General features: G+C 33.9%; 1 protein-coding gene across 1 annotated transcript; it reads right to left on the bottom strand.

The window, feature by feature from the left end:
• Nucleotides 1-10216: 10216 nt before the first annotated feature.
• On the bottom strand, nt 10217-12450 carry LOC105783811 (reactive Intermediate Deaminase A, chloroplastic). The gene is made up of 6 exons (XM_012609469.2): nt 12192-12450; nt 11552-11667; nt 11245-11289; nt 11061-11134; nt 10904-10953; nt 10217-10494 (listed from the first exon to the last, which is right to left on the bottom strand). Exons 1-6 carry the CDS (start codon nt 12361-12363, stop codon nt 10394-10396), a joined length of 558 nt encoding a protein of 185 aa, XP_012464923.1. The 5' UTR covers nt 12364-12450; the 3' UTR covers nt 10217-10393.

Genomic DNA, 12450 nt, shown 5'->3' with positions numbered 1-12450 from the left:
GAGGGCGGAAAATGAAGATATCTACAACAACCACACTTTTATTGCTCATGCTCTTTCTTCTTACACCCGGTAACTATAATTTTTTTCTTTTTATTACTCATTTATTCAGCTGTTTCATAAATAATATTTGAGTTTTTTTTGTATTTTAACTTGTTATTTTCGATAGAAACTATGTGAAGTAATGGTGAATAAGATTGCAGGTGTGGTAGAGGAGGTTCAGGCAAAGTTTGAATGCATAACTAATAACGATTGCGTGGACAAATGCCCAAATTGTCAAGCATTAATTGTGCACTTGCATCACTCGTCAATGTGTTTGCTTCGATCATATGGAATCCATCTTTAAACTAAGTCTTAGATTTATTACCTCTTGCAATTGAATTTTAATGTCAAAATAAAAAACTAATAATAAATATTTTTCTACTCTTTTTAAAATCAATTCCCTTTGTTAACTTTCCTTTTTTTCCAATTCAATCATATTCCATTGAAATATTGAAAATCAACTTGTCTCCCATAAATAATAATTCACCAATCTCCATCAAAAATTAAGATAAATGGATTTGAGAGACAAAATACCAATAGGTGAGCCATTCCAACCAAAGACATCCTTCGACTCATGGAATAAGGATACTAGTGTAGCCATATGGGAAGGGAGATCAAAACTTGTCACCTCAAAAGATCCTCATCATGAGTCAAAGACCCCTAATGAGGTTCCTAATAGAACCAAGCCCATTACCAATTATCCCACCAAATATTTTAAGTGTCGAAACCATTTAAAACGAACCATCTGATGCCCTTGGAAATGAGGCTTAGAATGCTTTTCAGAGTGCTCTAAGTAGGAGAGGACTAAGAAGCTAGCAGTGCTTTGAAGGTATTTCAAATGTAAAAACGCAACTAATATATTGCTTGGGTTATGAATAAGCCGAGAAGGAGTAAAAGAATTAAGGTTGCTACCATTTGTTGTGAAGTGACCATCCATGCAATGGCAAACCCTGAACACAAGTCTGCAAGCTCATCAAATGTATGAGCTCTGCAAAACTACGAGCTCATCCAGGGTTCAGTGTCGTGACACACCCTGCAGTTTTGAAATTTTGGGAAACTATCTTCCCTGTCGCGACACGAAAGAGTGGTGTCACGACATCAATATGATTTTTGTAATTCCTTGCCATTGGACATGGTGTTGCGATACGGGATGACCGTGTTGCAACCTTGACTCTGTTTTCCCAACTTCCCTATTCTTAGAGTGCTTCAAGAGCTTGTTAGATCTGTTTTCAATCTTCTTGTAATATTTATTGGCCAGTGAAATATACAATGTTGTACAGTTAGTTAAAGCTTACGTAAAAATGTTAGGTCTTGTTGCCAGACTCGTCTGTCAGCTCAGTTACTATGCATTTAGGTGCTTCATGTAAATTATTTATGTCTGCATTAGTCCAACATCTATCGTGCCATTCTATTTGTTTGCAGTTATCTCTCTCTCTAAATTTACCTTTTCAGCCTGCCCTAACAACTGACAATTCTTTTCGCAGATCATAACTATTAATTACTTGCAAGATTACGTAACCATGCAACCACATTAATTTCTACTTCACATCTTTGCTCCGTAGGAAGGTTGAGAATCTTGATTCATATTTGTTGTTTATTATGTATTTGTTCATCTCATCTATCAGGAATAACTTTGCAGAAATATTCTCTAAGTCTTGATTAGAAAGGAATTATGTACTACACTACTTGGATTCCAACTCCGAGAGCTTTCGAATTTTTCCACTTGTTTACAGATAACTCTCTTGAATGGTTCTTGTAGTAATTGAACATTTCGTGGTTTCTGTAGCTCGATCTCTAGGCTTATCAATTGTCCAGCACGGTTGAAGCCTGTTATGTGGTCATAAGTCCTATCAATATATATTTTTCTGGTTCTTGTCAGCACCTGGAAAATTCCTAGATCATTGAATTTTTGAGGTGTTTGGTTTAATAACGTGCAAAAGATAGTCAAATCAAGTTTATCAATTGGAATCACCGATTCATTCTTGCTTTTCTTTGTAAGCTCTTGAATTTTTGGGGTTTCTTCCACTAGGTTGGCCACAAATATCATTGTCTCCATTTGTAGGTCTGTATTATACTGCTCTTGCATTCTGCCCCTGCCAAAAGAACCTAAAGCTTCTGGGAAGATGTTTCCATGCCTGCCTTATTCTTCCATCCACTTTCTATTTCCTCAATTGGTTTCATAGCTTCCTTTGTTGCCATTTCGTTCGATTCATCTTGATACTCTTCTGTTTGTTGGGATAAATGATAGTCCAAGGGTTCCTTTTCCTTACAAGTGCTTATCATTGCATTCTTCTCCTTGATCAATCCTTGGCTTAAGTCATCTTGATAACTTCCTGAGTGTACACTATTGTTGTTGCTATCATCTTAGGAAGGGGTTGAGGCTTCACCTCGGAATTGACTCAATTCAAGCATCAGTAATCGTTGGTTCTCCTGTATCTCTCAATTCTCATAGATCCCTTCTTCATAAATATCGGTGTCATAATCTAAGTTTTCGTCTAACCACATATAATTTAAATTATCCATAGTCCTGTTGACTGATCTCCTATAATTACCATGGTGATAGTTTGTATTAAGAATGTTGATAACTCTTAAAAAGAGTTATAACTCATACTTTTAGACTTAGTTAATTGCTTGTACTTAAGTTGCCATGGCAATGTTGGTAAAGAAAATGATAACCACCCAGTCAGCAATGAGAGCACTTAGCAGTTGGTCCCCCACATGCACGTGTAATGAAAAATATTCACCTCAAAATTAGGGAAAAAGCAATCATTGGTTGGCGGGTTCTACCTTAGAGGAGGACCTATGTATAAAAGACAAAAGAAAGGACAAGGAAAGAAGAGGCGAAAAAGAAAAAAAAGGAGAAAAAATAACTGGCGTTCACACTTGAGGTCTGCTATTAATGAGAGTTGAAGGTACTATTGAATGCAAATTTTTAAGCTTCGATAGAGGTCTCATTGCAGCAAGGAGGGCAAACTGAGCTACTAGGAGCATTGGTGAAGCCAAGCAACAAGACGCTGAGTGGGAAATTTGTGTTTCGAACCCAGGTTTCTTTCTCTACATTTGGTTTCCATTTTTCGGTTCTAAACTATTATTTGGGATGATGATGATGCGAACAAACTTGGATTTGTGTAGTCCAACCATGAGCTAACTTCATACGGTTGGAGATTGCTTTAGATGATGTTTAAACTTTGACTACTATTTGTGGATTAATATGGTTCACTTTGTTGTTTTATTCAATGGTTGTATTTGTTTAAATGCTTGTTATGGTATTGATGAATGCTCATTAAGCCTTAAGACAGCTTAATACCGACACGGTTAGGCTACCTGCATCGAAGTTGGGTAATATAAGTGAGTGTTGAGTGAAGCACTCGTATAAACTCTAGACATAAAGTCTTACTTTATACGATTTAGAGGGTTATGCTTAGTAGTGGTTGTTACTCCCAAGCCTATAGTTGTATAGTGCATTATGGGTAAATAACCTTAAGTTTTGCTTTCGACAGTGGTAAACCACATTAGTACCTAATCGAACAGTAAGTTTGCCATAGTTTTTCCACGACATTGTTCACAGGTTAGAACTGATCCCTTAGTAATCCCAACCTTTACGATCAATATTCCAATCTTGCTAAAGTTTTTAGTACTATTGTTTGAAGTGTTGCAATTGGAATCTCTACTAATATACTTCATTACTCTTATTTCTAATGTGTTAATCCCATTTTAATTTCATTTAAATATTGTTTAATACAATTATCTTTTCTATTCAATTGTGGCAACTTAGACAAAGAACGCCCATCCAATCCTTGTGGGAACGATACTCACTCATAACTTTATTACTTGATTCGACGTGTATACTTGCACAATTCGCACATCATATTCACACGAGACAAATGTGCACTAGGGTCCCCCTAAAAAAATGAATAAAATCAGTGATGTTAATTGGTTAAACAAAATAAATTGAGAATTGTATCTATAACCTAAAAATTTCTTAATTAGTCTTACTGAAGTGCAAAAATTAAAATTAAACTAGTGACGATGTCTCCCAAGCAACAGTGCCAACAACTTGACCGCCTCCGAACGTACTAATGTCCAGAGTGCAAATACTACAAAAAAAAGATATATAGAAGTGAGGTGGTATCCGCAAGTATACGGGTCAGGTTGTAATATAGTTACAACGGAGTAGGTGAGTACTCCAAGCATCGTACCCAAAAGAGGCTAGTACTAGACCAATTTCAACCTAAACACCAAAAGATTTAATTAGTACTTGAAATAGGTTATATTACGCAAATATAAATAAAAGAGATTTTTGGGGTTTTTTATAATAATAAAAATATAACAAATAAATAAGTATCAAGAAATTGAAAAGTGGAATTAATCAAATCTGATTATGGGTGATTAGCTCAATTCGATAATCTTCATCAACTACCGCTTCGAGTTCCTCATCAATCAACTAGTCGATCTCCTAGCAGGATCTTCTGATACGTCCATTAGAATAACGAATCAGTAAGTACTACTTATCTTCTGACCTCAAAGTCCAGATCCGTTTGGTGTTAAGGTGTTAACGGATAGACCAAACCAATTTTGGTTTAATTCCCATATTGATAACTTCTTAGGGTCGTCAAGCCTAGGGTTTAGGTTCTTCCTTTCCCAAACAGTTGATCCGTTGAGTAACCCTACAAAATAGCTAATAGATCATACCTCCACTCGCTAATCCCCCATGAGGGATTCGATCCTCATGGTTTCCGTAAACAATATAGAATCGATATAAAGTGTAAACATGATAAATGAATTGAAAGTATAGAGTTTAAGAAAACGCATGATTTTTATTATGAATGAAAGTGAATCCACAAGGTTTGATCGTATTCACCAATCAGATCTCCTGAAATAGAATAAAGAACAAACTGAAAATAAATCTAAAACCTAAGGAAAGAAAAACTTAAACTAAAATTAAAAGAGAGATTCTAAGCTAAGTAATTGGTGTCCATAACATGTGACAAATGAGTCTATTTATAGATTTGAGGTGGTTGTCGTCCTTAACCCTAGGTTAGCTGACGTTTTTGAGTTTTAAGCTTGATTATGTGGACCAAAACACCCCTTAGCTTTTGTATTAATTTCTGTCTAGAGTCGATGTCGCGATATCAAAGTCAATATACTCTTCTTAAGGGAGTCTTTAGGGGTATGTCGCGACATCCTTAGGCTATGTCACGACATCAAAGGCGGTTTCAGAATTTCTCCATTCTGCTCCCTATGCTGAGACATGGATCCCTCTGTGTTGCGACGTAGTGACCAGTATTGGTTTAGCACACCTTTTAATGGTCTCCTGCACACTTACAAAGTTCATTAGCTTATCCTTAGGCCTCATTCGGCCCCTAAGGTTAATAAAAGACTCAATTTGCACATTTTATTGAATTTAGTTAAACTTACTAAAACATAATTAAATCTTAATGATAATGCTTATTTTCAAGCTCCAATAGTGCGAAAATTAGTTTAATCTGATACACCAAATTATGGCAAATCAAATGCACAACATATTTGCAAATAAAAATTGCCATTAGGTTGTGGATGTACAACATATTTGCAGATAAAAACTGTAACTGGGTTGTGGATGCACAACATATTTGCAGATAAACTGCCACTGGGTTGTGGATGCACAACATATTTTCAAAAAAAAAATTGTCATTAGGTTGTGGTTGCACAACATATTTGCAAATAAAAATTTTCACTAGGTTGTGGTTGCACAACATATTTGCAGCTAAAAATTGTCACTGGGCTATGGATGCACAGCATATTTGCAGATAAACTGCCACTCTTCCTCCGTACATATCGTCCCACCCCATGCAATGCAATATGTCATATTTGTAATAGAACAATTTAACACTAGCAGTGGACATGCTTAACATGTATTCAATTGAACACTAGTAGTAGACATGTTTATCATGTGCGCAATAGGGCGGTAACAATAATAACACTAACAGTTTATCAATATCACTTTGACAGAAAGCATGTAATATTAATTTATCATGCGATGCAACAATAGCACTTTAGTAATAAAATCACAGATTCCAAAAATAACATAATATCAGGGACTTATTTGAGCAAATAAAAACACTAAAAACAATTCAGGGAATATACAAGGACTAAACTGCACATATCATAAATATTTAGACAAAATTGTAAAACAGGGATAACACGGTCGTGTGGCTAGGCCGTGTGGAAGGTTATTGGACGTGTGTAAAACGGGATACCTTAACATAACAGTGGCACATGGTCGTGTGGTCCACACGCCTGTGTGAGAGATCGTGTGACCCTAAACCTACACACGATTTGCCCCAATTCACTTGGTAAATAATATACACCTTTCACCGGGGGTTCGATTGATATTCCTCACGCCCGATTATGATCCAATTCACCTAAATTCGATCATTCAAATGAAATTTATACACAAATTAATGTCTGGTTTCAAGATTTGACAATATTAACAAAAGATTTGGCAAGAACCGTAAAAGATTGATTAATCGAATGTAAGATTAGCGTCGGATAGAAATATTACAAAAATTTGGGATCTAAACATCGAAAATGAGATGTACTTATCGATTCTTGGCAAGCGTAAGGATGCCATTGACGGAAATTACAAAACCGATAGAAAGAACGATTCAATGGAAGATGATTTAATTCGGGAAAGCAAAATAATTATCAATAATTAGGATGAAAATATGGTGTAAAGAAAAGGGAAAGAAAATAAAAAGAGAAGAAATAAATTGATGGGGTGCAAATTCTACTAAGATTTGAAAATGGGCAATATGAAAATCTAATTAGGAAAAAAAGAGAAAAGGACGATGAAATTCTAATTCTATTGGAATTTTGAGGAAAAACAATAGATGAATTCTAATTAGGAAAGAATTGGTTAAATTCTTAGGGTCTATAAACTCTAGGGTGGCACATGCAATTTTTCCAAGTTTGGGGTGTATTTGACGAAATTACGAAATAAAAAAAAAAGGAAGGAGGGCTCAAACTTGAGACCTTAGGATAGATGCTCTAACTCTTAACCATTGAGCCTTAAGCTCATTTCTTGTTTAATTTAGATTCTTGACCGTATATATATATATTTCGGGGTGTGACTTTACCCTAGGTTGTCGAAAATAATAAAATAGGAGGAAGAGAGCTCAAACCTAAGATCTCTAGAGATAGTTACACTACTTAACCACTAGGTCAAATACTCAAATTTTTTTAAACTCTTACAAAATTTATTCTTAAAATGAGGCGTGACACTTGCTAGGGTTTGCAGCAAAATTGCACAAAATAAAACTGATGTGAGGGAAGGATTCGATCTTAGATTTCCAAGACAAATTCACTAACACTTAACCATTAGACCAGTAACTCATTTATTTTCAAACGCACAAAGATAACCTTTATAAATTAAGGCGTGACCACTCTCGTTTTCACAAACCTGACCAAATGTGGTGCCCAAACCTGGTCAGGACAGACCGACCCGAATCTAGAGCGTTACATTAGTCACTTACGTGACCTTCGTACAACCACCAATCACACCACACAAATTTACATACATGCATATTCATCAATCATATAGTTCAAGGTAAACATACAAGTCTTAAAAAAACATGTTTTTTGCAGCGCTACTCTTGATCAGACCAACATCAGAGGTAAAATCGTTATTTAACATACGACAAAAGTAACATTTGTAATTCAACAATTAAATCATATGTACAGTATAAAATAATTTAATAAGGACAATAATTGAAGAAAAATACCAGAACTGATAAGTAAAACTTATTTAATTTTTAAAGCAAAGTTTAAGGACTAAATCATAATTTTAGTAAAAATTTAGTAAATCATTTTTGTAAAATCGAGAGTAAAGTGATGGAATTATCCATATAAGAGTTAATCATGCAAATTTTCAAGTCATTTCATAGCATTTAAGGACTCCAAGTTCATAGCATAAAAATCATGGCTCAATTGCAAAGATAACAAAACATGCCTAAAACCTACATATGACACATTATCACCTATCCACACATACTATTTTGTGTTTTCTTTCCAACTTTCCTATTTTAACATATAATATAACATACATAGATCATACAAATCATGCTCAATTAAACTAAAACATACTTTAACACTCTAACCATTTAGCTATACTAGCATGCAAACCTAAAGTCACAATTCATATTACTCAACAAGTCAAATTTGCATCTCATACATTTCTAAGTGCATTATAGGCTCATACATTACCACTTGGTCATTTTAAGTTCGTCTCACAATTATGAGTATTCAAACTTAAATTCAATCAATCAATCAACTACAAACTCAATTCTTCTAACCCCATTTTTGGAATGTGACACTTGCATATGATTGAATTTGAACATGGCCATTTATATCAATAAAACATTAATTTTACCGTTAAACTAAAATTTATTTTAATATAATATTTACATTTTAATTGTATTATGCATACTTTATTACCTCACCAATGGAATATACATACTATATATAAATATTTTGACTAAATTGGTGTCACCCATAACAAGACCGAACTCGCTTATTAAATTGCAAAATGCCTCTATTTTAACAAAGCAATAAATATTAATTTAAAGTATTTTTGTCTTTTATATAAAATCTATAATAAAAAAACTTGTGCTTATGATAAGATTTGAACCCAAAATATCAAATATAATCTCTCCCAATTTGTCATTTCAACTAAAGTAACATATAGTTTTTATGTAAATTCTTAATAAATATATTATATAATTATTTTCACCCACATCGTGGGTATGCTATAATCTTATTGATAATGTTGTCAATTGAGTTTGTGTCACAAGCATGGTGGTCGATTCCTCACTGATTCCAATCATACCAACCGGTGCACACGTTCTAGTGCTAAACCAAAACACCCAACACCCTTTTCTGCACCAGTGAAAATTCAGATCCATATCGACCACACTAGCTTGTTCCAGTCAATTTTAGTCACACTGGCCGAAACATAGCGCACCGTTCGGTACATGAATAATATTAAAAATATAAAATTTTTAATTGCTTACTATTATGCTAAAGACTTAATTGAAACGTGACTAATCAAAAAAGGCTACATCGGAATGTAATGTTTAAGAAAGTGTTTTTTTGGCACATACTTTCACATTTAAAATATAAAATATAATTAACAAAAATTCACTCACCGATTATCAAAGAAAAATATTCGTTTACCTTTCAACTTCTTTTATAAAACTTTTATAAAAAAAAGAAAGGAATTAAATCATTAAAATTGCATATTGAATGATGGATTTTATTATTAATTTTGGATTTATTTGAATGATAGATTTTATTTGTTGAGTTTATTAATGAGTATTTTATATAATTGATAAATATTTTATATTTCAATTATTTATTTTAATTAATTTGATATTTGTAAATATATTTATATACATGTATTAAATAATTTTTAAAAATATTGATAAATTTAAAACGATACAACAAAATAAATCATACAGGTATGTACCAATTTTGGTAAGAAAAGATGCGTTTACCGTGCGATACTAACTACCTTGGTCACAAATCTACTCATAACAATTCAAGAAAAATGACAATGATTTAATAAATAATTAAAATACATTTACCTATTTAAATTAAATTTATTATAATTTCAAACATATTGCATGTGTTAATGTTAATTTGAAATTTGACATTTCAATATTTCTCATATTTTATTTACAAAGGTAAAGGCATTCATATGTTCTAAATACATAATTTCCATAGGCATTACTTTTAGTGTTAATAATATTGTTAATTGAGTTGACGTCACACACTAACTTAAGATCGATATATTCATTTAATATTTTTAATCTAATGTATTTATGTGTTCAATTAATCTAATTTTTATTTTATCAATTAATTTCAAATCATAAATTTCGCCATGTTATCTTTAAATACATGTTAAAATTCGTTGTTTCTATAAGAATGTGGTAGTTTAAATAAGATCAGTGAATTCAAACCGACTCCTTTCAACTGACTTCAAAAGTAACCGAATTCACTCAACTCATTTTCGCAAATTTTTTTAACCGAGTTTTGCTCACCCTAAAGGTCACAATTTATAAATGGTAACTCTAATCTCCTAACTCAAAAAAAAAAAAAAAAACCAGCCATTCGCAGCTCTGCTTAAGCAAGAAGCATAGACATAAAACTCATGACAACCGTAGATTCTTGTCTCGAAACATTATTCAGTTCAAACATCACATTCTAAGTTTACCAACTGTACCTGGTACGCAACAAAGGGATTAATAACTGCAAATGAGACATAAACTCTTTAAGAGCTTAGTTTCCTACCTTGTAACTTCAAACTCCCCTGTCATCATGCCTTGAGTGCCGCAATGCATTCAATTTCAATCTTGGCATCCAATGGCAATGCAGCTACCTGATATGTCGAACGTGCCGGTGCTGGTGAAGGAAAGTCTGCAACACAAACCATTTTTAGTGATTGAATTAAAATGTAGTTTCTACAATGATTGCTAGTATGGAAATCTTTTAATCAACATTTTTTATAAGCCATGACTTTCTACAAGAGGATTCATCGATCAACAAGTACACTCCACACATAACTCTTGTATTTTATTTCGATGCAATGCTCAGATTAACACGCATGGCCTAGAACAAGCTGGTTGATTGTAAAGCCAGCTGTACCATGTGAGAATTCACGGGTTAAGTCTACTGCACTTTATTAACTAAAATTTGAATAGCAAGCTATATAACGATGACCCTGCTTTCTTTCATCAGTTTTGTCTATGATTATGGGGTTTAAGACAAACTCGCAAAGCCATATACAAAGCAATGTTTTGAACTTAAAACAGACTATTATACTCACATTTAGCATAGATCTCATTTACTTTCTTGAAGTCTTTCAAGTCAGCTAGCCTGCATCAAGAAAACCCAAGAAATAATAAAGATCCCATTCATATCAGATAATCAACCCTTATCATCATAAGAAACAAAAACATAAGAGGAAATTAAAAAAGAATTACATAATTGTCGTCTTAACCACAGAGGAATAGTCAGCACCACTAGCTTTCAGTATTTCTCCCATATTTTTCAGTACCTACAGATTTGCATAGAAAACTTCAATTACCACCATGTCTTCAGCTATGAAATTCCAGAACATGAAGCAGCACATTGACAGAATCATTAGTCCGCATATTAGTACATTACCTGCTCGGTTTGATCCTCTACACTGTCTGAGATGAACTTTCCAGTCTAGAATAAAAAATCAACACACATGATCAGTACCATGGGCATATAACTGACATCTAGGACCTATGTTACCCAAACTTTTCATTTTCCCTAAAACTCCCAATTCCAATACATATTAGAACATGGATATGAGGGTATGATTCTCCAAATAGGTGTCTAAATGTGTTAGACACATCAGTATCCAACATTTATTATGAGTCCGGGTAACATAACCCAAGAATAAAACCTTGACATGTAAAGAAAGTTCAGTGAAGACATCACAAACCTCTGGAATAAGACCGAGAACACCGGAGACAAAGAGAAGATTATTGGCCTTGATGGCCTGAGAATATGGTCCCAATGCTGCTGGAGCTTTGTCAGTTGCCACAGCCTCCTTAATCCCTACAATCAAGACATAATCACAAACCTTAGATGCATCAAACGAAACCTATGTTGCTCCAACTCTTCATTGTTTGACACATATCTAGAAATGGATATGAAAATAAGGAACCTCCAAATAACACTAACATCCAACTCTTCATTGGGTATAGAATCGAATCATAGCATCTGCAAACCCTTCACCATCGTTCCCCATCCTTGGGCTACTAAATATTTGACTTCCAAGCATAGTGAAGGTCATAAAATTGTAATAAATCAAATATAAATTCCCCAAATTTCTCTTACATAAACGACGAACAAAATAACTATTAATTAACCATCATAAATCCAAGCCAAGATGTTTCATGACCATGTTCTTTCCCTTTCACATTCACTTGATTGAAAGTAACGCTTTTAAGACTGACTTAAAACTAAAATCCAAAGCCAAACAAATTCACCCATTTTTCTAAAGCAACCCATCAAAGGAAACCTAAAATCAAGCAGTAAAAAGAAACCCATTAGCTTACTGATCGTCTTTCTTTTATTACCAGGAGAAGTGGATAGGCTTAAGCAAGCAAAAGGAGAGCCATTTCTGGAGGAAGATCGCAAAAATGAAGAGCCGGCAACGACTCCACCGACAGCGGCTAACGGGGAGCGAGTGCGTAGTAATCCGACATCGACGGTTGGAACGTGAATAGACCTTAAACTACACCAGGCCATTTTCACCCTGAATCTCTCTCTCTGCTCTGTGTTTCTTTGTCTTCGATTTTTTGGGCTTGTGACTGAACTCAACTGAAAATACAAGTT

The sequence above is a fragment of the Gossypium raimondii genome, chromosome 13 (assembly GCF_025698545.1).
Source record: "Gossypium raimondii isolate GPD5lz chromosome 13, ASM2569854v1, whole genome shotgun sequence".
In the NCBI taxonomy this organism is placed as follows: domain Eukaryota; kingdom Viridiplantae; phylum Streptophyta; class Magnoliopsida; order Malvales; family Malvaceae; genus Gossypium; species Gossypium raimondii.
Note: the sequence above shows the minus strand (reverse complement) of the source record. Positions and strands in the feature narration are given on the sequence as shown.

Excerpts from the sequence above, each read along its gene's own strand:
- LOC105783811 (XM_012609469.2), bottom strand. The coding sequence starts at position 12,363 with ATGGCCTGGTGTAGTTTAAGGTCTATTCACGTTCCAACCGTCGATGTC. Across the intron at positions 11,290-11,551 it reads TTCTCGGTCTTATTCCAGAG|ACTGGAAAGTTCATCTCAGA; the intron begins GTTTGTGATGTC and ends TTTTTATTCTAG. Across the intron at positions 10,495-10,903 it reads AAATGAGATCTATGCTAAAT|ACTTTCCTTCACCAGCACCG; the intron begins GTGAGTATAATA and ends TTTGTGTTGCAG.